Genomic DNA, 26,712 nt, shown 5'->3' with positions numbered 1-26,712 from the left:
TTCTGAGGTCAAAGGGATAAGTGGACAAAAGGGAAGATCAGTATGAAAAACTGGACAAAAATATTCAGTTTGTTGGGTGGGAAAAGATGTATAAAGATGGCAATTTGCATGTATAAATGAGATGTGGATTTAAAGTGTTATAGAAAAAAAGATAAATAGGAACTCTCCTAAAAACTGAGTTAGGGTTGATGATATTCCCTCCCCACAAGAGCAGGGGCTGAGCTCCTTAGTTGAGATCGATCCCAATTCTGAGAGTCATGGGCGGGGGGCCATGAATAGTGGTTGATTTCCATGGCAGTGCAATGCAATTCCACACATACTTATTGATCACCACCTCTCCACAATCACAACACTATGGATTTTGCTTATCTAACCAAACCCCATTTATCTCCTGAGATCCCTCCTTCCTGACTGCAGTCAGCAATCATCCCCTACCTGCCCTTTTCTTGCCCTGCTTTTTATTCCCCGGGGTTTTTAAGCCCTGGACTTAGTAAGCATCAATGGGGGATGAGAAGGATTTCAGGATGGGGGAGGAAATAGCACCACCTTGGAGACTCCTTTGGGATCAATGATGCCGGCAGAGCCCCTCTGACCTGCCTCCACTTACTCTCTCTGGCCCTGGACTGCAGTTAGATGGGGGCAGTAACAGATCCAGGGCTAACAGATGGAATCAGCACTGCCTCTCCAAGATCTGGAGACCAGAGTCCCTGGTTATTAGAGTCTCACTGCCCAACCTGGGGATGGTAATGGTCCATGGCACCAGGGCCAGAGGCTGGGGTCAGCAATCAATAATATTAGTAGTAATAACAATAATATAATAATAACAATAATAATAAAAGAAGGGGGAGAAAGACAGGGAAGGCAGGGTTATCTTCGGCAGCATCTTGCAGTGGCTTCTCTGGCAAAGAGAAAAAAAAAAGAAAAAGAGGAAATAGATATATATATCTCTATATATCTATGTACAGGCTGGGGGAAGGGGAACGGGACTGGGGTTATCTCTAGCTCCTTTCCCAGGATTCACCACCACTGGCCCTGGGTTCTTCAGTCTGTGATACACTAAGTGATCAAGTCCCAGTCGAAATCATCAGGAATCTCCTCGCTGGAACCAGGAGGCGGGACGGGTGGCCGGGGAACCAGATGATGTGCTGTCAGAAAGGAAAGGAAGAGATTAAAGGGATTGGGAAGTCGTTGCTTCCCTCTAACACCACCAAATAAAAGGCTTTGTAACTAGTCCCAGTCTATTTATTATTTTGGGGAATTGTCTGGTGGCAAAATTCAGACAACTCAATTATCCACATGTAAATTAAACACTATGTATATTAATCAGGGCAATATAGCGCTTTCTCTTCCCTATTAACCAATCGGTTTTGAAGTTGCTGAAAGCAGTGCTGAGCTGACTAGGAGGGAAGGAAGACAGGAGGAAAGATCAGACCTTAGCATAAAAGCACTATCAATAGATACCAGCATTTGTTTCTGTCTATTCTCTGAACATAAGCTAAAGCCTAACATAAATTGTTTTAAACTAGCTGTTACTATACTTAACATGTATTGGTCAACCTGCCATCAGGGGAGGGGATGATGGGGGGGAAGGAGAGGAAAAATTGAAACAAAAGGTCTGGCAATTGTCAATGGTGTAAAATTACATCTATCTTGTAAATAAAAAGCTGTAATAAATTTTTTTTAATAAAATAAAATAAAAATAAATAAATTTTAAAAAGTAATTATCTGTTACTTTCATATTATCCATTCTTTGTTCCTTTTTTGTTTGTTAAAAAAAGAACTCTAAATAAATTTTTTAAAACCATTCCCAGCATACAATTCTCTTTTGTAGGTAAATGACATCTCCTAAAAACACCTGGCTGGGATTCTCAGTTTTGTACAAGCATATTACAAACCTCTCTTGCCCCATAGATGTGGAGTGCTGACAGGTTCTCTGAAGATTATTAGAAAAAAGTAGAGAATAAAAGGAAGACCCCAACCAAAAATGAGATTTCCACTTAGACCTGGTGACCAAGGGAGCCAACAATAACTCACCTGGACGGTTATATCCTGGAGAGTCCTGGGTAGGGATTGGGTACATGGGTGACGGGCCAGAGTAGAGGTGAGGTGCTTGTGGGTGTCCATAAGAGTTCACTGAAAGAGAAAAATAAGGTCATATTGAGACTTTGGGCAGAGATACTGACCTCACTGTACTAATGCTGCCATAATAACTCCAAATGTCTCCTTTTCCTGAATGAAAAATCACTTGTCAAACACTTGCTGCACAGTGGATACAAATATAAAAAAGAAATCACTCCCTGCCCTAAAGGAGTTTACATTCTAGGGGGAAAGAGGAGGGCAGGTTGCTTTCAGGGAGTCAATATTAGAACACCAGTCACGGGGAAAAGCTAGGGATAAAAGGAACAATGAGCAAAACTAGATTGAAAGATACAGGAGAGCACATAATCTCTAAAGGACTAATTTACTACGGCCAAAATTTCAGAGTCACTTCCAGATATCAAAAATGAAATGATGGAATTCCCCTCCCTGGAAACCTTTAAGAACAGGAGAGCCACCTGGCAGGCTTGGGTACCATTTAGCCTAAAAACAGAAATGTGGGATGCTCCAGCCAGTCCAAGAATTCTATAGGAAATTAGGACCAGGGAAAGGGTGTTTTGATCCAAGGAATCACAGGGATGGTGAACAACAGAGCTCTAAAAGTGCCAAATGACAAACTCTTTCCAGAAGCAATGGCAGGGCTGGAAAGCAGGAGGAGTGGGGTGGGACATGGGAACCCAGTGGCAAGGCAGGCAAAGACTGTGGGTGAATCAGTGTGGGGGTGAGGCCTTCAGGATGGCAGAAAGCCTCTGCAGAGACTGTCCTGAGCAGCTTCTCCAGAAGCCATTAAAGCTCACTTATGAGAGAAGAGTAAAAAAGGGACCTAAATTCTAGGATTACGGAGTATTGAAAACATTAGGAGGAAGGTACACACAGGTATCATATTAAGAACCCATCTCCTTGTTTCCTTCATTTAGGAGGTATGAATTCCTCCAGACAGTTGAGCCACTTAAACCCTTTTGGGAAAAGAGAATAGTAAATAGGTTGGGAAGACTATAAAGTGGAAAAATGGGGATGTGCCCTCAGTCACCTCCTCTTCTGCCCCAAATACTTGTCTTCTCCAAACCAGGCTGAGGCCTCTGAGAGCAAAGCTTGCGGGTTTACAGACGGAAGGGATCTCAGAGTCATGAATTTACAAGTGAAACCGGGAGATGAAGTGATTCCCAAGATCATACAAGTAGTCAGCCACAGGGCCAGGTTTTTTCCCACCAGACAAGCAGAAATTCTCTCCTAACGTGTCTCTACCACATCTCCAGGGACACTAGGACTTCAAGGTACCTTCTCCCTCCTTTCACTCTCCTGCCCATCCATCCACGTCCCCATTCCCTCTCTGGTCCCCCACCTCTGCCAGCCCTTGCCTCTTACCTTGGTTTATCGTGGACTCCTGCTTACCGCTGGTCAGGGCACAGGTGTCAGCAATTCTAGTGGGGGGTGGTGGCTGGTGGGGACCCCCTGGATGGGGCAGCTGACCAGTCTGGGTAAGGAACTGATTGAGGGAGTCACAGAGATTGGCAATGTGATGCTGGTCCAGGCTCCAGTTTTTTCTTTCTGCCTGCCGGAGGCTCTCCATTAGTTCTGCAAAACAAGGAAGGTATAGGATCTTCAAGGATAACCCCCTGCCTGACCTGCAAGCTCTCTGTCCTAGGACTCGGTACCTGTCCTAGGCTCTCCTCATTCTCAGGTACAACTTCCCTAATCAATATCTCTCATTGATTTTTCCTCTTTACACCACAGGTAAAAATACTAAATGCATGTACAATATCAACTATCACTATTATGAAAAAATGAGTTAAAAGCATGAACTCTCTCAATCCTTGCGAGGTGATACAAGATACCCACAATTATTTTAATCATATCTATGAGATATGAGCCCAATCATAGGCTCATAGCTCTGGGACTGGAAGAGATCTTGGAGGCTACTTGGTCCAAACCCCCCCCCCCCCCCCCCACCTTTTACAGATCAGAAAACAGAAGCCTGAGGACTTTAAGAGTCTTGTCCATGGTCACACCTCCAGACAGTCAGAGATGAATCCAAGACCTGGACCCAGACCCTCAGACTACTGCTCAGGAAGAGTCTGTCCATTTCTACTATATCAAATCCCAGGGGTGATGATAAATTGCTTTAATGTCATAATTAACTACTATCACTCTGCACATATTTATTAAGAGTTTACTATGTGTGTCATTACTGGATCTGTATCCTAAAGAAATCATAGAGGGAAAAGGGCCCACATGTGCAAAAATGTTTGTAGCAGCTCATTTTGTGGTAGCAAAAAAATTGGAAAGGGAGTGCATGCCATCAATTGGCTAAACAAGCTGGAGCACATGAAGGTAATGTAATATTACTGTTCTATAAAAAATAATGAACAAGCTGGTTATAGAATGACTTGGAAAGATTTACATGAACTGATGCTGAGCGAAACAAGCAGAACAAGGAATACATTGCACACAATAATAGCAATAATGCGCAACGATCAACTATGAAAGGCTTGGTTCCTCTCAGTGATTCAGTGATTTAAAGCAATCCAAATAGACTTTGGACAGAAAATGCCCTCTGCATCCAGAAAAAAAAATCTAAGGAGACTGAATGTATATCAACACATGCGCTATGCATTTCTTTTTCCTGTTTTTTTATCTCTCCCATGTTTTTTGCTCTGATTTTTCTCTCCCAACATGATTCATAAAACAATGTATATTAAAAATAAATACACTTTCAAAAAAAAAAAAAGTCTACTGTGTGCCAGTCACTGTACTTGATGCTAAGATTACAAAGAAAAAAATGAAACATTATCTAACTTGAAGGATCTTAAATTCTATTAGGGAAGAGGGAGAGAGAAAGAAAAGGAGAAAGGGAGGGAGGGAGGGAGAGAGAGAGAGAGAATGTGAGTGTGTGTGTGTGTGTGTGCACGTGCACATGTACAAAAACACAGGCAAAAAGATACAAGGCTTGTGTTTAGTTGGGGGTGTGGGAGGAGGTGGGGGCGGGACTAGGAATCAGAGGAAAGGTCTCATGTAGAAAGCGGGTCCTACATCCTGGAGGAGGCTACACCGATTCTAAGAGCGCAACAGTCCAGGACCGAGTTAATGAGGGCTTGCCTGGAGTGGTGTCTGATGAGAAAGATAAGGAAATGAGTACACGAGATGTGGTGGGAGCAGAAATGACGAGACATTCGGGATCAGTGGTAGCGACCCTGTGGTTTCAGACCGGGAGGACCAGAAGGATGACGGTGTCTTCTCTCCTCCTGGGCCACTAACCTGAAAAATGGGACTGCTCAATGCTGGACCAGTTAAGCCGATTAACCATCTTGAAGCTTTCCTTCAGGGAGTCAATGTTGGAGCACCAGTCAGGGGGAAACGCTGGGGCAGAAGGAACAACGGGCAAAATTAGGCGAGGTCGGGCCTGGGGCAGCGCCCAACTCCCTACCGCCCTGCTCGCGGTTACTACAGTGCGGGTCATTCTGCCCCTGGGCTTACTCACCAAAGGCGGCACTGTTGATAGAAGCTTGGGACTGGGCCTGCTGCTGGGGCGGCGGCGGGGGCTGCTGGGGCGGGGGCGGGTGGTGCTGATGGGGGTGGTAGCCGACGTGCTGCAGCGGGGGCGGGTGCATGGCCATCACCGAGGGGGTCCCGTAGCCGTCAGCCCCGGGCTGCTTCCCTCCGGGCGGGGGGCAGCCCTCCGGGCTGGGGGTGTGCAGCGAAGGGGTGCCCCCCACGGAGGAAGGGCCTTGTGCCGGTGGCTGCGGGGGCGGCGCCTGCTGCTGCTGCGGGGGCGGCTGCTGGTACATGTAGTAGTTGTGGTTGGAAGGCTGCATGTCACCCAGGAGAGTGGAGAAACCTGCAGAGGAGGAGGGAGCGAGTGGCTCGGGCCACCTGGGTGTGGACAGGAGACCCCACAGACGCCCCAAAGGCAGGAGGGAAACGGCTCATCGTCTCCCGGGCTCAAGAGCCGGACCGAGGGGCGGGGCGAGAGGGGCCAGTTAGTTTCCCAACAAAGGCCAGTTCAGTTCTACAAGCAAAGTATCCACCGTGTGCTAGGCACTGTGCTAGGTGCTTGTACTGCAGAGCCCAAAACAAAACAGTCCCCTGTTAGGTGAGAAGCTTCCTGTCTCAAAAAAGAGCGAGCATCATGACCAGAGGCAGTGGCAAGTGCCCTGTAGGACCAAACCACATCACAGTGTCTTTGGAGGACATCAACCTAGAGTCACACATTAGCTTGGGCTCGACAGCCCAAAAGGAATCAGTCTGGAGATAAATGAATAAAAATCAGCACTAAGTTTTTCTATCCCATGCTTGGCCCCCCTCTCTCTTCATCACTATGTCCCTTCCACCCTTGTATCTATGTCCCTTCCACCCTTGTATCTCTGGTAACTGTCATGGGAGCAGTACCGCGAATAGGGAGATGACAGGTAGAGAAGGGGAACTGGGAATTATTTGTGGCATTCTGATAGAAAGTAAATCAGAATCAAAATCCTACAAGATCATTCAATGGGCCTCCTGGTCTATCTGATCCCACACATGGCTGTTCTATGTCTCTGTGTATTGCTCAGCTCATCGCTCTATATATAGAGAGAAATTAAAAGTTCTCAAGCAGATGCTGTCATACCCACAGCCATGAAAACTCTTTGATCCTTAAGAAGGCTGTCTATAAGAGACACCCCCATTTCCTCTCAACTCTATACCATCAGCTTCCTGATATCATTATTCAGCTAAAACTGCCCTCTCCAAAGTTACCAATGGTCTCTTAATTGCTGGACCAATGCCCTCCCTCAAGCCTCATCCTTGACCTTTCTGAATCTTCTGCCATTCTAGTGGATACACTCTTCTCCCTAGATTTTTGTGGTACTTCTCTCTCCTAGTTCTCTTCCTACCTGACTGCCCACATGAATCTCACCTGCTGGATTTTCATCTGGGGTACTCCGACTTATCAACAGTGTCCCACAGGACTTTGTTCTGGGGCCTTTCTCTTTTCGCCCTATACAATTTCACTTCAGCTCCTACTGATTCAATTGTCGTTAAGCTGATGACTCTCAAATTTATTTATCCAATCCTAAGCTCTCTGCCCTAATGTCTCCAACTGTCTAGCAAAACATCTAGAATCGGATGTCTTTTAGACATCTAAAACTCAACATTCTCAAAACTGAACTCATTATTATCTTTGCTCCTAAACCATACCTTCTTCCCATCACCCCATTCCTATTCAGAATACTACCATCTTCCCAATCCCCCAGACTCACTTCTCTCTGCCTCTCATCCGCCATTCCCCATATCCAAGGCTTTCCAATTTCACTTTTGCAACATCTCAGGTATATATCCCCTTCTCTCTTGAAACGCTGTCATCACCTGGGGCAGGCCCACTTCACCTCATGGCAATCACCAGGTGATGTATCTACCTGCTATGAATCTCTCCATTCCACCACCAAAATAATTATCCTATAGCACCAGTCTGGTCAAGTCTCCCCATCCCTACTCAATAAATACAGTGGCTCTCACTTGTGGGCTCAAATAAATAATTCTCTGTCTGGTGTTCAGAGCTCTTTAGGACTTAGCCACTTTACACCAAACCTGTACTCTACAATGCAGTCACAATGACCTCCTCACTGCTTCTCAAACATACCATTCCATCTTTCCAGCTCCAGGCACTGTCTCCAGCAGTCCTGTACTCCTGCAATGGGATCTGTCTTCATCTCTGCCTCTTTCCTTCCCTGATTAGCTCCAAGTACCAGCTTAAATCTTGCCTTCTACAGGAAGACTTTCACTATTCTTCTTAATCTTAGTGACTTCCTTCTGTTGATTTACTCCTGATTTATATTGGATATAGTTGGTTTGTACATAATTATTTGCACGTTCTCTCATCCATAAGATTGGGAGCTAGGGACTAGGGATATATTGCCTTTCATTGTATCCCCAAGACTTAGCATAGTGCCTGATATTTTTATATTATTATGTGTTATATTATTATATATGTAAAATGCATGCTTATTAAATTTTATTAACTGGGTGACTTAATTTCACCTCCAAGTCCCTCCTACAAAAAGGAAATATACAGAGAAGTACAGCTGAATCCAAAGACGCCTCAAAGCCCCTTTATTCAAAGTTAAATCATTATCAGAAGAAATCAAGAGTTTGGGAGGGGGGGGGATGGTGCTGTACTATACCAGTGACAACACTGTCCTCTAGTGGCCGTCTCCTAAATGACTGGCAGGAGGCATCCTGTGACTGACCAGATTATGTTCACCTCCATCTCAATGTTCGAGCACAATATCCTGATAGTAGTCAGTATTCATGTACTGAATAATCTCAGTCCTGGAAAACTGAAAAGGAAGTCTCTGTAGAGTGGGTTTACTGCGAATCGGTCTAGCTACTCTGGAAAGCAATCTGGAACTCTGCCCAAAAAGTTATAAAACTAAAAAATGTCCTCTTGAACCCAGTGATATCAAGATCAAAGAAAAAGGAAAAAAACCTTCCAAGATCCAAATATTTATAGCCACTTTTTTTAATAGTGATTTTTTTAAAATCCAGAAATTAAGGGGATAGATTAGAGGATGACTGAACAAATTATGGAAAGTAAATGTAATGAAATAATATAGTGCCATAAGAAATGATGAAAAGAATGGTTTCAGAGAAATATGGAAAAACCTTCCAAGGCAACTCTAATACTTTGAATAGAAAATGCCATCTGCATCCAGAAAAAGAACTATGGAGATTGAATATAAATCAACATATGTTATGTTCACTTTTTTTGTTGAGTTTTTTTTTTCCTCTCCCATGGTTTTTCTCTTTTGTTCTGATTTTTCTCTCCCAAGATGATTCATTAAAAAATGCGTATTTAAAATACAGTTAAAAAAAAAAAAAAGAAATATGTAAAGACTGGACTGATGCAGAGTGAAGTGAGCAGCATAAGGAAAAACAATTTAAACACTAACAACGACACTGTCAAATTAGTAGAGGTAGACTACAGATGTGGAATGCTGTATACATTTCCAGGCTTGGCAGCTGTTGGGCTTTGCTTAAATATTTGGATTTTGTTTTGTTTACAAGAGATAGTGAAGAAAAGAAGAATAATTGTGCATTGTTTTAATGTATATTTATTTTGTTTAGCATTTCCCCATTACACTGGGGAGAGGGGCTAGGTAATGGGGTTAAATGAATTCCCCAGAGTCACACAGCTAGGAAGTGTTAGGTGCCTGAGGCAGTCCTCCTGACAACTGGACCAGTGCTCTATCCACTATACAACTAGCTTTAAGATTGTAGTGTTTTTTAAAAGTCACCAATAAAGAGTTATTCATCCGAACTAAGCTAAAACCTTGTTCTACCAGAAGCAAGGAAAAAGAGAAAAGACATCCTCTCATCCCAAAAAGAGAATAGAACCCACAACCCTCGTTCCAAACCAATGACTTACCATGTGGGGAAGAGGAAGAGGACGATTTCTCTAGCATGGACTTGTAGAGGTTTCGAAAGGACCAGCTCAGATCTTGAAAGTTTATCTCCGAGTAGGAAAATTTGAAGTCATGGCTGGTATTATACAAGGGAGGTGGCCCATCAGCCCCATCTCTTCCTGGACCACCAGCTGCAACTCCTGTACCATCCACGGGGCCCGAACCCTGCAACCAAAGAGAACTCTAGCTGAAAAACTCTTGTAGTCTTTCTCAGTCAGTTACCTGAGGAGCACCTACCTGTGCTCTCTATACTTTCTCTCCTCAGGTACTCCTCTCATTTTTCCTCCTTCTTGGTCCTTTCTCCTATCTTCTCCCCTTCCTCACTCTCACACTCTCTATCACACCCCCAAGCCCCTTCTCTTTCCTCCTCACAGACTTTTCTGAATTCCTCTCTGTTCAGCAGCTACCACATTTCCTTTTCTCCTAAGGTCTCCTTTTTCTTTATTTCTGAATCGCTCTGCCTACTTCAGGGGTCCCTACGGCCCACGACCCAGATGCAGCAGCTGAGGACGTTTATCCCCCTCACCCAAGGTTTTGAAGTTTCTTTATTTAAAGGCCCACAAATCAAAATTTTTGTTTTTACTATAGTCTGGCCCTCCAACAGTCTGAGGGGCAGTGAACTGGCCCCCTATTTAAAAAGTTTGAGGACCCCTGTCCTACTTCCTGCCCCCCCCTCCAATCTCCTTCCTGCCACCTCCCCCACCCACCTGATTGAAGCTTGTAATAGGGGTGGTGCTAGGCATCGACATCTGAGTACTTCCTTCAGGAGACAAGGCCGCTTCTCCACTCCCTGGGACACCTCCTCGGGGACTCTTACTTGCTTCCTGTTCTGGGGAGTCCTGGGACAGCTGTGTTGGTAGAAATGAATAAGAAGCTGGAAAATTCTCCGAAAAGGGCAGAAAAAATGTGTCCCCAGTCCCCCTGGTTTCACTGTCTCTGTCCAACTTAGGTTAAAAAAAATGAGAAATGGTTGAAAAGACAACTGGGTTGGAACTTACCTCATCATCTGGAGGGTGACGCCTCTTACGGGAAATGTCAGGACAGGTGTCAATTGTCCAATAAGAGCCCTGAAAGCATATTCCATACAAAAGATGAAAGAATTATTAGCCTGGGCTGGCAGATTTGTTTGAAGGAGGAGGGAAGGGACAGGTTTCCAATGTGTGTTACCAATGACGAGGCAAGGAGCCAAAAAAAGGTTCAAGTCATCTCTCCAGGGTATGTTCAATGTTAAGGAGAAGAACTTGAACAAAGAATATTAAGCATGTCGAATACGCAGGATGCCATACTCCAGGGGTCCATTTTATAAACTCATTGTGGCTAGGGAAAGTACTAGGGATAGAATAAGTTGGAAATGGTACAAAAGGTTCAAACGCTTTTATCTAATTCTTCTCCCTGTGTGATCTCAGGAAAATTCCTACCTTTCTGGAGGCCTCAAGAATTCCTATTTATAAAATGAGCAAAATAAGGTACTCTTCCTTCTATTAAAACTAAGTTATCAATTCAGATAGTTTTCACAATTGAATCACAGAATTATTGACCTTAAAAGGCTCTAAATGTCAAGACTACAGGAAAAACAGAAATCATAGTTCTTTTTTTTAATTAAAGCTTTTTCTTTTCAAAACATATGCATGATATTGGATTTAACATTTATTTTTACCATGTTTAACATCTATTGGATTATTTCCCATCTAGGGGAGAGGATAGGGGGAAAGGGAGGAAAACTGAAACATAAGGTTTTACAAGGGTCAATGTTGAAAAATTACCCATGAATTCTTTTTTATTAAAGCTTTTTCAAAACATATGCATGACACCTGCATTTTTGATTTCCTTCACAAGCTACTTGTACAATATTTCAGAGTCTGATTCTTTTTTGTACAGCAAAATAACGTTTTGGTCATGTATACTTATTGTGTATCTAATTTATATTTTAATATATTTAACATCTACTGGTCATTCTGCCATCTAGGGGAGGGGGTGGGGGGGTAAGAGGTGAAAAATTGGAACAAGAGGTTTGGCAATTGTTAATGCTGTAAAGTTACCCATGCATATATCCTGTAAATAAAAGGCTATTAAATTTAAAAAAAAAAAAAAAAAACATATGCATGGATAATTTTTCAACATTGACCCTTGCAAAACTTTGTACTCCAAATTCCCCCCCTTCTCCTCACCCATTCTCCTAGGTGGCAAGTAATCCAATATATGACATGGTTCTTAAAGAGCTCTAGAAATGATTCCTCAGCCTCCCTCCTTAATCACCAATTCTAGAGGTACTTCTTAAGTTCAACCATTCCCATATTGAGAAAAATAAAGGTGCTAGTCTGATTTATATTATTTCCTTTTATAAGGCATTAAAATAAACTGGTTAGCAACCATCTAGTTCTTGCTACTAGGTAGTTAGTAACAACTCACCTTCCCAGGGTCATCCCGCGGTCTTGGCACCTTTCGGAAACATTTATTGAGAGAAAGATTGTGACGAATTGAGTTCTAGGACAGAGAGAGAAAAATCGGGATTCAGAGGTTGCATGAGGCAGGAGACTGTTTCTTAAGACACAGGGGATGAGCTAAGGGGCCCAAGCATAAAATAGAGCAGCATAAAGTCAAAAGTTTTTAAAAGCATTAAGAATAATAATCCTGAAAAGTAACAATTTTATTTTGCTTAACTGTCCTTATTTTTTTTACAAAGAAAGGCTCCACTGGAAAGATGGGAAAGTCAAAGCAAAGTGACAGATGTTTAAAAGAGAAAGAGAGAGAGAGAGAGAGAGAGATCAATAAAACTACATGGATAAATGAATGCATGACAGCAGAACTTAAATTAACAAATACACCAAGTCATCTTGTCTCCAGACTTTTGATGAGGAGAAAGACCCTCTTGGTCTCTGTAGAGAAGAGATGGATTGCATCTTCAGAAGAAGGGAGATACTGTCACAGATGATCACCGTGTTGGTTTGGTTTGGTTAACAGTTCTAATTTGTAATAAGAGATTATTCCATGAGATGAAGTACTGGGAAATGAATAGCTATGTTTATAAAGAATCAATGAAGACTTTAAAACAAACAAAGACAGAAGTCAAGAGATTAAATACGATTTTTACTTATGTTATTAAAAGTTACCTGCCAGATGGCAACAGCAACTGGACTGGGACAACTCCTACTAGAGATAAATTTATGACAAGAAGGGCTTCTTTAGGAAATATGGCCAAATACTTTTGAAAAGTGTTTCAGCAATAAAGAATTAAGAGGGGAAATAAGAACCTACCCACTTTGTCCTCTCAAAAATGAGCAGCACAATTGAAAGGATGCTTAGATAATGAATTCAAAAACTGGCCTCTCGAGTTTATCCAAAGAAAAAGAAAGGTCCATTTTTGTCTTTTATTTCAGGATACAACTGCTAACTATACAATAAAGAAACAAGCCACCTAGACAAGGTGGCTGCCCTACCCAGCGCTAAAGCCCACCAGCTTCCATGTATTTACTGTTAAATGTTTAAAATCAGCTTTTTGAAAATGCATTATTAAAATTTCTTTCATCATTTGCCTAAGTCTCAACAAACCAATAAGTCAAACCCTGATCCATAGTATTTTCAAATTTCCAAGTTATAAATGCTCACATCAAAATGTTAACAAAAATTGGCTCTAACACACACTCTTATATATACTATCCAGAAAAACCCTTACATTTACACCAGGCTGAAGAACATTCAAGAAATCTAAAGAGAAACTGCAATAAGTGAATTCTTCTACCCTAGGACTGCATAAGAGATCAAATAGAAGCTGATACTCAATAGGAGACAAGGCCACCAATAAAGCCAGTTTCAAGAGCTATTCTGTATGATCAGAAATAGGCTCAGGACCAAAGTTCGGAATGGAGAGCTCTCCTAAGAAAGTCCCTCCATAGGGAACACTGGAAGCTGGAACTTTGGAAAAGTATCAGAGTGGCAGCAGTACTCAATGGAAGACACCCTAAGACCGTATCCTGCGAAGCAAAAAGCCCTGCAGATGTGAACCTCAAAGATCCAGGGGAACCTAAACCAGGAGGCAAGACCAAGCAGGGTCCACCACGCCTATCCGAAAAAAGCAAAGGGGGAGGGAAGAAAAGCTACAGCATCAAGCTCCAAACCATGAACTAAAGCTGGAAAGAAATAAATCAGAGAAAATATTAACCAACATTAAAAAGTATTGGATATCTAGAGATTCCCTAAAAGAATTAACAAGTGACTGCAACAATTGCAATCAGTAATTCTGAGAGGAAAAAATGGATTTTTTTACATGAATACTTAGAAGAAAATTAAGTAAGAATATTTTTTTAATGAAATAAAAACTCTTGTAGAAAACATTGGAAAATAGTTTAGAAAGGAAAGTAGTAAACCTAATAAACCAAGTAATGAACTCCCTGAAAACTAAAAAAAACAAAAAACAAAAAACAAAAACCAGAAATGAATAGTTTGAAGAATGCTGCCCATTTCTTGAAAAAGAACTGATGGATTATATATGCTAAATAGACACTTATTTGGACATGACCAGTGTAGGAATTTCTTTTTCTAGTACTAGTGGAAAGGAAGGAAATGAGAGGAAGAAAAAAATAAATGTTAAATGAAAAAAAATTTAATTAAAAAAAGAAATCAATAAGTCCATGAGATAGCAAAAAATAATCAAATATAATCAAAAAATTGGGAAAAAAGAAAAATCCCAAAAAAAGGACATCGATAATAGGTCAAGAAAAGATTTATATTCTCTGAAAAACATGACTTTAAAAAAAGGTTGGACACTATAGTTCAGAAAATGCTAAGTAAAAATTGCCCAGATCTAATACAATCCAAAGGCAAAGTAAAGATAGAATGAATCTACAAACAAGTCCCAGGAATGTCATGGCCTGATTCCAGAGCTCCCCAAGCTAAAGAATAAATATGGCAAATACCCAGAAATAGTACAATATAAGGAACCAGAGTAAGGATCACATAAGAACTAGCAGCTTCTACTATAAACATCAGGAGATACTGGAATATGATATTATAAAAGGCAAAAGAGATAGGCTTACAACCAAGAATAACTTACCCTAAAAAGCTGAGAATAATCCTATAGGGTTAAAAAAAAAAATTGGATCTTTAATGGAATGGAGGATTTTTAAGCATTCCTGATGAAAAATGAGCAGAGTTGAATAGGAATTGTAAAATAGTTGAAAGTCCAGAGCAAAAAGCAAATTTATTAGCATAATTATAAGGAGCTATATGATATAATAGTGCTGACATTAATAAGAAGGTGCAAAAATGTATTCCTTCATAATTTTGGTGTCTTCAAAGGTATGATGAAAAGTTAAATTTTTAAAAATCACAAAAGTGAATTGAATCTGATCTGAATGTGTAAAATAGGGAAAGATAAGTTAGGATAAAAGGAATAACATAATGTAGAAAGGAGGAAGAATAGAGTGAAATTTACTATTTCTCATAATTGAAAAGAAGAGTATAGAAATATAAAGGAGGGGGCAGGGGAGACTAGACATAAGCTGGCCCTCACGTTTATATAAAAGAAACAAAAAAGCGTTGAACACACACAAGTATATCAAATTCAGTAAGGAAAAAATTGAGGATCTGTGTGTGTCAGGGGGTGGAAGAATCTTAAGAAGAAAGATAATATCAAGGATTTAATAGTAATAAGCAAAACAAATTCCCTGATTCTGAAGTGGAGCGTAAAAGGAGGAAAAAAATAAAAATATATTATTACATGTTAAATAACAGGATAATAGATGAATAAATCATGATATATGAACATAAGGGGGTATTATCAACCAATAAAAAATATTAGAGCAAATTTCAGAGTACATTAAAAAGTATGAACTGATGCCCTGAGTGAATTGAGTAAAACTATAAGGGCAATTTATTTAAGAACCACAACATTATAAAGAAAAAAAAAATTGAAAAACCTAAAAACTATGATCACTGTGATGACTAACCATATCTCTAGAGGAATGATGTTATTCACTTCCAGAGAAATGAAGATGTAGAAATAGACATTTTTGTACATGAACACCATGTGGATTTGGTTTGCTTAATTTTCTTATTTGTTACAAGATTTTTTTTCTTGCCTCATATCCTTCTCTTGGATCACTGAAACAAATTTTTAAATGCACAGAAGAAAATCCAAAAAGGAAGCATAGAGAATCTAGTTTTAAAAATATATATATATAGAATTATTATTTACTTTTTTAAAAACAAGAACCATGAAATGGAAATCAATAGTTTCACAGAGAATCCTTTGTGTGTTCTGTTGGGTGTATGAAAATGCTCTTTTTTGGTGTCGAAGTTCAAAACAAATAAATACTCTATCCTTTCATTAAAAATCTAAGCTTCTTCAGGGCAGAGACTGAGTTTCATTTTTTCTTTCTATCTCCTGTGTTTTATACTGAGTAGTTGCTTAATAAAAATCTTTTGAAAGTAAAAAGTAAAGGAACTGTATACATTTTTTCAATTCCCATTCAACAACTCACAAATTGGTTATTTTTTCAAAAGACTAGTCTTAACAGGATTTTCTCCTTGCCAAAAGAGGTAGGCCGTGCTTTCTCACTTCTAACTAAACAACTTATCCACTTTTAACCTGCTTGAAAAATAATCTGCTACAATTGGGGGTAGTTTCTGTCAGTTTTCTTTGATTAACACATTTCTCAAGATATGCTTATCAATTGGCAAATATAATATGACTAGCAATAGTCAATATTGAAGGGACTATATAAAGATAGGCACACTGATGCACTATTGACAGAGCTATTAATTGATCCAACCATTCTGGAAAGCAATTTGGAATTTGGTAAAATTTTGATTAAAATATCCATAACTTCTGACCCAGAGATCCCAAGGTAATCAATGATTAAAAAATAAATAGACCTTATACTCCAAAATATTTATAGGGATTTTTTAATAGCAGCAAAAAAACAGGAAACCAACTAGATGTTTTGAAATAAACTTGAGAAAGGAGAAAAAAAAAGCTATGGCTCACAAAAATAATGGAATATTATGTATTGTAAGAAATAATCAATATTACAAAAAGAGTGGAGCAAAGTAAGTCATATGAACTAATAGGAAGTAACATAACCAGGAACCATAAAACAAGATACACAACAACTACAATGATGTAAGTGGAAATAACAATAACAATAGAATAATCAAAATTTAATCTTGTGAAATTATAAGCTTAGCCCCAATAAACAAATATGAAAAGGTACTTCCCTGCTTCTTCACAGAAGCGAGGAATTGCAAAGCAGAGAACACTGTAAAGAATGTCAAACTTTACATATCGTTTAGTTTTGCTGAACTTTTCTTTCCTCGTCTTTGTTATGTTTTATTATAAGGGAGGGTTCAAGAGGGATATAATGGGAAATACATGTGACATCACAATAGAAGATATCAGTAAAAATGTATTTTATAAAAGACAGGCTGGCCATGTGAAACACAAACACAGAAATTTGATGGTAACCCATCCTGAAGCAAGAAAAGATGAAAAACTGGACTATTTGGGGAGAGGAAATTGAGATAGTTGGGAAAGTAGTAATAGTGTGGAGACTATGTATAGAATTCTAATTGGAGGAATTTGTGGGGCATACCATGATCAAGTTACCTGAAAGTTAAGAGAGATGAACCAAAGATACTTTTTAAAAGCCCCTTTACCTCCCCGTGCTAGAATGGGATGAATCAGAGAAGGAGATGGGGGGGAAGTCACGGCTGTTGAGAAGAAAAGCATGGCCAGCGATGGGGTAGTCCTACCTTCCAGCCAATGCCAGCGTTCTTGTAGTAAGGGAAGTTATCACAGATCCAGCGGTAAATCTCACTGAGGGTCATCTTCTTGTCCGGGGAGGAGTTGATGGCATAGGTAATAAGTGTGGCGTAGCTGTATCGAGGCTTGCCATCCTGGTGGACGGCTGCTTCATCCTTGCTCAAGGTGGCGTTGGGATCCGTGGGTGAACCAGGTGGGCATTTGCGGCTCCCTCCAGGGGGCCCCGCTTGTGAGGCTCCCCCCAGCTTCTCAATGGTAGCCCGAAGGGTCAGCTGGGGAAGCCAGTCTATGGAGGTGAGGCTGCTCTCCAGGTCAGAAGCCATGGCGCTGCCCCGCTCTGCAGAGGACGGAGGAAGAACAAATGGGATAAATGAGTACAATGCCTACAGCACGACCTATGTTGTATCTGGTACGTCCCAGGTGCTCAAATATTCATTACATTGATTAACTGAAATAACTATAACTGAGTTGTACGTTCTAATCCCAGTCTCTTAAAAGGATTTTCATTCTGCTGGGTGTTTCTTTAAACTATACTTCTCTGTGGACAACTCCTAATCCTCTCATCTCATTTCCAATAATCTACTTTCTCCTATCCTGAAACAAGGTAAAAGGAATTCTTCCCTTAGGTAGAAGCTAAACAAGAATCTAAATTCTTCTCCAAACTGAGAAGAGATATGCAAATAGCCAAAAATCACAACTACCCAGTCCCTCAATTTTCTCCATTTATGGTTCCACATCACTGATTTTTAAACTTTTGGGTCTAAGGAATCCCTTTCCACTCTTAAAAATTACTGATGATCCCAAAAAGTTTTAATGTGGGTTCTATCTATTGATATGTACTGTGTTGGAAACTAAAACTGATGAATTTTTTAAATGTTTATATATTAATTCATCCAAAACAATGTAACATTTAATGTAAAAAAGATACATATAACATTTTCCAAAATAAAAAAAAAATCTGTGAAAAAAGTGAAATTGCTTTCCATATTCTGACCAATCTCTTTAATTTTTAACTTAAAAGAAGGCAAGGTGAGTTCTCCTATCTTTCGGTCTCAGCCTGTTTTTGGTTGAAATATACCAAGAAACTCTTGGAAGGAGGGAATATTTTAGAATGCAAATAATGTCTTGTTTATATAAAAATAGCTTTAATCTGGCAAATCCCCCGTAAGAGTTTTGGGGAACTTCGGAGTCGGAGAGACCATGCTTTTAGAAGTGGGGCTCTATAACGTAGCAAGATAAACCTGTATATAGAAAGCCGGCAGTGAGGGAAAGCTAATTGGGCCCCCAGAATCATTTGGTTTAGACCCAAAAGGAAGGTTAAAATAAAAAGCCCTGGTTTACAAATGAGGAAACGGAGGCCTGGGAAGGATAAATGACTTGCCGATAGGGAAAACTGCAGAGGTGGGACTGAGTTACAGAGCTAGCGCTTGGTGTTAATTAATTACGTGAGCATCCGCCCGGGGACACACAAAAAGGCCCGCCCGGGAGCCTGGGTCGGGTTCCAGTGCCCCGGCACGGCTGAGAGGTGGGACCAGGACCGCCAGCTCCGCCCGAGCTCCGGAGCACCCGCACAGAGATCCCCGCGGGCCGGCCGCGCCCGCAGCACAGCTGTGAGAGCACCAGGGACAACCCGGAGGTAGCCCGCGCCCCGCACACCTCCGGCAGCTTCCCCCGAACACCCGCCCACACATGCGCACGCCCGAGGCAGGAGGCGGGGAGGCGCCTCCCACCGCCCGGCGCGAAGGCTCCTCCGAGCCAGGGAGACACCCAGCTGCGAGTGCGCCGGTAACAATCAGACGGGCGGGCGGCTAAAAATAGCCGCGGCGGCGGAGCCCAACTCCTCCCTCCCTCCCTCCCAGCCAGGCACGCACCCTGCCTGCCCCCCATGCGCGCGCCTGTCGCTGCCAGGCCGCCCGCGCCGGGTTTGCAGCCCTCCCGCCGCCCCCTCGGCCCGGCGCTCCCCGGGCAGGGAGGGAGGGGAGCCGGGCGGCACCTGTGGAGCGGGGTCTGGCCGGGGCGGACAGACCCCCCCACCCCGCCCCCCCGTGGCGCTCCCGCCGGGGTGAGGAGGGCCTCCGTCCCCCTCGAGACTTGCCACCTGACAGGTCTGTGCCTGCTCACGTCAGTCGTGCCCGGCACCACCTCTTCCCTGGGGCGCGCCGCTGGGAGCCCTGCCTGGCACTCTTCGGGAAGGACCTGGCCCGGAAGGAGCCACGTTCAGGAAGGTCCAGATACACATATTCCCCCGCAGACTCCGCCGTTTCGGTGCCCAGCTGCCTCTGAAGCGAAGCTGCCCACTAAACGCCAATTCTCCATCTCTGACCGATGCCCCCGTTTTCCTGCGGGCTCAGGAATCCCCGTAACGTCTTGCCCTTTCCACTAAGGGTGTATCCCACCGGAGCTATGTGCAAGTGCACACATGCACCGTCCTGCCATCCACACGAAGAAACACACCCACGCTGCAGCGCAAAGTGAAAGCCCGGCTCCCAGAGCTGAAGGAAACACCTTAATGCCTCGGGGGGCTGAGCAGCCGGGACGCGACTGCAGCCCAAGAGCGCACTGACGGGAAAAACATGCCGCGTTTATAAATAGTACCAGGAAGAGATTTCTCTCTGTGCCCCGGTCCCCGGGCCGAACCTGCCCCACAGCGGGGCACAGCGGCGTCCCCAGGACTTCTCAGGCTCCCCAGGTCTTCCAGCGCCTCACCAAACCAAGCCGAATAAGAAAGCTGCCACGTCTAGGAGGGAGCCGTCACAGGCTGAGCCAAAGCGAGGCCTCTCTGGCCAGCAAAGCAAAACGCCAGGCTCGGAGGGGTGCAGGGGAAGGAGGATGGAGAACTAACTCCATTCTAAGGAGGGCCGGCCTCCCAGCTTCGTCTGACCGAGAGCCACAGAGCTGCGCGTTTGCCACCAGAATGTATTCCTGATCTCTGTGGAGGAGCTCAAGGAAATAGCAGGCGGAAAGCCCTGGGGAATTACACTAAAAGCCTGTCCTGTGCTCGAGCAAAAGCATGAGGGTGAATGCAGAGTATAGCGGAAGTTCTTCAGCGATGCAGGAGATGCCAGATCAGGGATGTGGAGATCCCCGAGGTCCCCTGGAAGAAGAGGTTCTCCTGCTGCGGGATGGATCGGGCCTGTCCTCAGAGAAATGACTCCTGGAGCTACAGCTCTGAGACCCTCTATCCCCATTCTCCTTTAATTCATCATAATTTCCTTCCTCTCATACTTCGCATAAAAGTGACGCCCAGATGACCAATTTAATAATACCAGCATCAAGGAATGATAACATTTAGACTAAAATGCTCCTCAAACGAAATTTCTAATTCAAAATACAATTTCTGGTGCTGTAATATTAATTAATCAACAGAATGTCCTGTAGCCCTTTGTTTTCTATCTTCCTAATAAACTCAGTTTTCCAAAAAAAAAACCGACTCCCAAATATACCCCCTCAGTTCTATTCCCAACTCCCTAAATACACCTAAGCAACCCTTCTGATCCAAAGCATCGACGACCTCTTCACTAAAAAGAGGCCGGCAATATAATAGCTGAAAACAATTCAGTCCTCTCTCAATGAAATAAGAATTAAGTCTTATTGTGCTCACATCTAGCATTTGCTTCATGCTCCCCAAAATAATGGCATGAAGCTAATCATCAGGTAACTACTAGAATGAAAAAATACAAGATACTTCCATTTCATCACTCTCTCCCGACACTACTATTAATCCAGATATTTCTGGGGAGAGGGGAGGGGGGCTATTATGTTGCAGCAGTACATAAGCAAAGTCACATCCTATACTCTTTGGGCTGCAAGACCAAGAAGAAAATAAGAAGACATATAAGAAGTATTACTTATCAAGACCTGGGAAAAGGGACCACCCCTCTACCTACCTCTGTAGAGAAGTGATGGCCGCAAGATGCAAAATGAGATAGACATTTGTGGAACATGGCCATTAGAGGAAGAGGCATCTATTTGTTACATGGGTTTTTTATTTTCCTTTTTTCTCAATATGGAGAAAGTACAAAGAAAAACATATTTTTTTAAATTAATTTTTTAAAGGGACAGGTTTCTCTATATTTATATGCTTTCTGAGAGTGTTCAGTAGGGGATGGTAGGGAAATGATTTTCCTCTTTCATAAATACTAGATAGATTGCTAAATAGACAAAACTTAGCCCATCATATTGACTTATAATTACTATGAAGGTTTTGCTGCCTGGACCTATAACTTCAACATGTAGGAAGTTCCAAGTATAAAAATCCAATGCGGATAAAGTGACCAATTGCAGTCTTTTTATTGCCTGAGATATTGACAGGTAAAGCGATCTGTGGCAATTATTCAGCCAGAACATAGCAGAGGCCTTCCAGTCTCTAAGGCCAATTTTCTCTCATTTGTAAAGCACTTAGCATGTAATAAGTGCTTAATAAATGCTTGTTCCCTGCTCCTCTGCCCCCTTCCACCACTTTGGGCTGCCTTATAACTCTATTCTCCTCAGGCCTCTGATTTCACCAGTGTAGGGAATGAGCTCCCAGAGAGGAATTTCTCCCACCCACCCATACAGATCAGCCCCTTCTTACCAAAGACATTCTTAGATTAAGTGACTTGCTCAGGGATGACCCTCTGTCACAGGAGGCCCTTCCAGAATCATAATCAGCCCCAACACCACCTCCCTAATAAAATGACCATTCCTAATCACTCACATTTCTATACCTTTAAGGTTTCTAAGTTGTTCCTACTTGTACTCTGCGAGTTTATTATTCTGAAAAATAGAGACTCAGGCAGGAACTTGCTCAGCTTTTTAAGTATCAAAGCTGGGATTCAGACTCTGGCCTCAACACCAAATGTTCTTCACACTACACCTGGGCTGCCTCTCATACACACACTTAGATAGGTAGATGTTGTCAGAGGTAACTGGTAGGGCACTACATAGAGCAATGTGGCTAGAATCTGGAAGTCCTGGGTTTAAATCTGGCCTCAGACACTTACTAGCTGTGTGACCCCATGCTCTCTTTGCCTCAGTTTCCTCAACTGTAAAATGGAAATAATAACAGTTCCTACCTCCCAGGGTTGTGAGGATCAAATGGTATACTTGTAGCAGAGGGCCTGACAGACAATAGATACTAGATAAATGCTTATGACCTTCCTTTTTTCCTCTCCCTTGTTATAAGATCATAGACAAGGAGTTGGAAGACGAACTAAACTAACCTCCCCCCCCCTTCCTTATTTTACAGATGAGAGACTGAGACCTAGACAGGTGAAGTGATTAGCTTGAGGTTTCACAGGCAGTGACCACAAGGTGCATAATTTTAACCAGCTCCTCTAACTCCAGAGTTACAAAACCTTTCCACTGTACCAAGACAGATGTGTCATATAAGCTCCCAGAGGACAGTACTCTCTTCCACTCAATCTGGGATAACTTCTTTGGGAGACCAGGAATATTTTCGATCAGATCATGGGGCGAACCTATTGAAAGTACCAATTTGGAAAGGAAGAATGGAAGGAATGAGGGAGGGAAGGAAGGGGAAGGAAGGAAGAAGAGAGGGAAGTAGAAAGGGAGGAAGGGAAGAAGGAAGAAGGAAGGAAGGGAGGGAGGGAGAAAATAGGGACAGAATAAAACCTAAAACTTGTTGGAGTCAGCTTGGTTGTCAAGCCATGAGGATTCATGCTAGTTTTCTTTCAGCAATAGAATCACTCTAACTCTGACAGGTGTAGGAGCTTATCTAAGGATAAGCATTCTCTTGACTGTCCAGATGTTTAGAAGTGTAGGAACTCATGAACTTGAGCAAATCTCAGAATTTCCATTTATTACTGCTAGTCAGTTTTCTCATCTGTAAAATGAGGGGGTTGCATTAGATCAATAATTTTGACATCTATAGTCCTTTACCAAACTCATCATTCCACCCAACGCCACTTAGGGGTCAGATAGAAAGGCAGCATTTTAAGTCTGACTATGACACAACACAGCCCCATGGGGCGCTGGAATAATTTGTATTCCTGACCAGATGGTCAGGCACTTTGGGAGAAGAGAGAAGCTGTCAGAGCAAAGCTGGATCTTGCCAGAATGAAACGTTCTTGGGGTGAGGGCTCAAATATCTCTGTGTGACCTCTAAACTCAGAGTCCTTTCTCCTGTCACTCCTCAAGTTCCAGAGGTATTGAATCCAACCTGGGCTACTCTGATATTTTATTATTGCTTGACAACTGTTCAAGGATGTCAGGCTGCAAAAAGCATTCCCCATCCCCACCTTACTCTCTGCATCTGTCTGTATCTCAGCGGGATTCATAAGGGTCCACCCCATATACAAATCCCACTAGAAACAGGATTCGAGGTAACCTGGTATTTGCAGTTCTATGTTCAATACACCCAGACAGATAAACTCCAAACATAGATACAAACATTCAGTCATATAATGTACATATACATGCTATGGAAGCTTCCTCAGGACTATTCCACATTATCCCATTCCCCTCTGGGGAAGATCCTGACCCTTGGCTTATGAGGTTCTAAGCCATCACACCTGACCCTGTCTCTCCCTCCACGTATGTGCTATATAGAATGCTACTTCAGATTAAAGAAACAATTTCAAGTGTTTAGGGAGCCCACCTTGAGGTTAGACTAGAGATAGAAAAGCAGAAGCAAAAAGTAAAAACTAAATCATAGTTAAATTTCCACACCCAGCTATGCTGCAGAATGGGTAGGAATGGATAAACTAGAGGGCAAAGGCTAGAATCCTTGAGAAAAAAATAAGGTGCCAGACAGGCCTGAAGTTATCCCTAATTCAGTGACGCCGAGGACAAAATTTAAAAATTAAATAAAATTAAAAAGGAGAGAAAATAATATCTTCTGAAGGGGCAGTTTTGCTGGAGACAGTATAAGGGTCAACAGAAGAGGATCCCCAACTTCCTGCAATTTTGAAGCAATGTCTTTTCTACTGACTCTTCTGAACGTTCTAAGGACCTGTATACCAGATAGTAAACAATCATCCTGGGCCAGGAACCAGAGAGAAACTATTTGAGGCTTTTCTGAAAGTGAACCTTAATCTAAGATATTTCTCAGAGGTCACGATCACCTTGATGGAAAGATTCTTTTGAGGGGACTTAGTGCTGACTATACATATCCCTTTCTGGTTAAATCATACTTGCTCTCACCTGAAGTACAGTCATACTGAAACTGAAGCCCGGAGGCACAGTAGTGTAGGTCCTTTTTTTAGGGAGGGATTTCAGCAGAGGAGCTTTGGCTCTTCTGAACTCCTAGCAGTTCTCCCATACTCCTTTTGATATATGGAGAGCTCCCCAGCTTTGTGTTTTTGAACAACTCACATAATCTGTCCTGTCCTGATTCCTCATCTGCAAAATCAGGGGATTGGACTAGATGATCTCTAATATCACAACTCCAATAGTTTCTGAGAGGAAAATGCCCCATTTAGTGACAGAGATGCAGAGGAGGAAGGTTCCCCATGACACTGCCTCTACTCTCACAGCCACAGAGATGGTCCTCCTGCACAATGTCAAATACTAAAGCAATTGGGCAGCGCAGGATGGTGCAAAAATGACTGGATTTGAAGTCGGAAGATCTGGGTTAAAATCCCAACTCTACTATTTAACACCTGTGAGATCCCTAGCAAACCCTTCACTCACTGGACTTCTGTTTCCTCCTTTGTAAAATGAAGGGGTTGAGTAACATGATCTGAGGGTCTCTCTGTTAGTTCTACCCCCACATCCCATGATTCTATTACACAAAACAAAATCTCCAAAAACACAGGAGACTGCGGGGAAAGTTAGGAGCCTTCCAAGCTACTCTTCAGGTCTAGGATCTAGACAACAGGAAGCAGTCACAGCGTTGTAGGATCTATCCAAGGGGCCAGCCCTGGGCCTGCCAGGCCTAGCACAGAGCCCAGCCCTTGGAAGGCACTTAAGAAGTGCTTGGAGAATGACACGGCAGCGAGGTGGGTTAAGGGTGATACATACCCCTGTCTGTACAAAGTTCAGACCTCGTGCCCCCCACCGCCTCACTTGTCAGAATGTCGGTGAGATCTGCTTGGGGATGAGGAGGGAACGCCGCCTCTCCCCGAACTAAGGACCCCATTTCCCCGAGCCTCGGCACTGGGATCCGTACTCCATAGGCTTCTGAAGCTCCACCCCCCAGGATCCATTTGTCATCTCCAGTGTCTCCGAGCACTCATTTCTCTGCAACTCCCAGGCCCAGAAAGATCTGCTTCCTGGATGTCAAAACCAAATCCCAGACCTCCCCTCCCGACGCACTTAGCACACAGAAGGGGCCGGGAGATGGTGACCGCGGACAAATATTTCTCACCTGTCTCAGAGGTTCTCCAGGCGAAGGATGGGAACCACCTGGCGCTGGAGCCCGGGGCGGAAGGGGGATCGCTCTTTACGGGCAGGCCAGGGGCCCCATCCTCAGCAGTTCTTCGTGGGCTTTGCCGACTTCCCCAAGCTGGGGCGGGGAGGCGAGTGCCCCGAGAAGGAGGAGCGGCAGGAGGAGGAGAAGGAGGTCCCACCTGCGGGAGATGGCAGATCCCCCACGCCTTGGCAGAGGTCCTGGGGAGAAGGGGAGGAGCCTCGCCCAATCTGGGGTTGTCTCCTCCCCTTTGGGAGAGTCCCCCTCCCCTCAAAACGGGCTCCTTCAGGGGTGAGGGACTTCTTCCGTGGGCTGGAGAATCAAACGGAGAGGCGCTGCCCTGTTCCACTTTCTAGGTCCTAAGAAGCAACCCGCGGAGCCGGGGTGGGGATGTCGTCGCCCTTTCCGGAATCTGGGGGGACTCGGGATCCCCCCTTCCCCGCGGGGTCCTCCGAGCCTCTGGAGCCCGGCACTCTTCTCTCCTCTCGCCAAAGCAGAGCGGGCACGGGGGGGAGGGCGCAGGGCGCCTTTCCCCGGTCCCCCCAGACCCAGAAAGTCTGGAACTAAGGAGTGAGTGTGTCTACGCAGGAGGGTGGAAAGGAGGGTGTCCCCGCTTCCCGGGGGAAAACGCGCTCCCCCGGGGCACGGTCCGGGGTCTAGGGGTCTCGGATCCAGCGGAGGCCGGCCGGGGGCCCCGGGTGCGGCGTCTCGCCGCTCTTCGTGCTCCGCGAAGGCTGCCCGGCTGGCCGGCCGGGGAGGCCTCGGCTCCGGGCTCAGGCTCGGGCTCGGCGCGGGGGAGTAGCGGCGGCAGCCCGGCCGCCTCGTCCCCCGGGGCTGCTGGCGCCGCCACCCCGGACGCCACGCTATCGGGACTCGGCGCAGGCGGAGGAGCTGGCGAGCATACGCGCTGTCCCCGGGCTCGGCTCGGGCTCCGGCTGCGCTCCGCTGCAGGCCCCGGCTCCTCCCCGGCCTCCGCGCGGTTCTTCGCCCCCCTCCCCTCGTGTCCCCGCCCCCCGGCCCAGCCCGACAGTCACGGCCGGCGTCTCCCCGCGCGGGTTAAGGAGGCTCGG

General features: G+C 43.9%; 1 protein-coding gene across 1 annotated transcript; it reads right to left on the bottom strand.

The window, feature by feature from the left end:
- Positions 1-25,991, bottom strand: FOXJ2 (forkhead box J2). Its single transcript, XM_031938329.1, has 11 exons — positions 25,601-25,991; positions 17,283-17,629; positions 11,943-12,017; positions 10,532-10,600; positions 10,241-10,381; positions 9,497-9,698; positions 5,576-5,932; positions 5,353-5,454; positions 3,463-3,672; positions 2,035-2,133; positions 1-1,145 (listed from the first exon to the last, which is right to left on the bottom strand). Exons 2-11 carry the CDS (start codon positions 17,613-17,615, stop codon positions 1,057-1,059), a joined length of 1,677 nt encoding a protein of 558 aa, XP_031794189.1. The 5' UTR covers positions 17,616-17,629; positions 25,601-25,991; the 3' UTR covers positions 1-1,056.
- Between the last annotated feature and the right edge of the window lie 721 nt (positions 25,992-26,712).

Source organism: Sarcophilus harrisii, chromosome 5 (genome assembly GCF_902635505.1).
Source record: "Sarcophilus harrisii chromosome 5, mSarHar1.11, whole genome shotgun sequence".
NCBI lineage: Eukaryota > Metazoa > Chordata > Mammalia > Dasyuromorphia > Dasyuridae > Sarcophilus > Sarcophilus harrisii.
The sequence above is the reverse complement of the archived record's forward strand: the minus strand, read 5'-3'. Positions and strand labels throughout refer to the sequence as shown.

Bases quoted from the DNA above. Each gene is read 5' to 3' on its own strand.
- FOXJ2 (XM_031938329.1), bottom strand. From the start codon at position 17,615: ATGGCTTCTGACCTGGAGAGCAGCCTCACCTCCATAGACTGGCTTCCC. The intron at 5,455-5,575 runs GTGAGTAAGCCC...CTTCTGCCCCAG, and splicing joins TATCAACAGTGCCGCCTTTG to CGTTTCCCCCTGACTGGTGC. The intron at 1,146-2,034 runs GTGAGTTATTGT...CCTTTCTGACAG, and splicing joins TCCAGGATATAACCGTCCAG to CACATCATCTGGTTCCCCGG.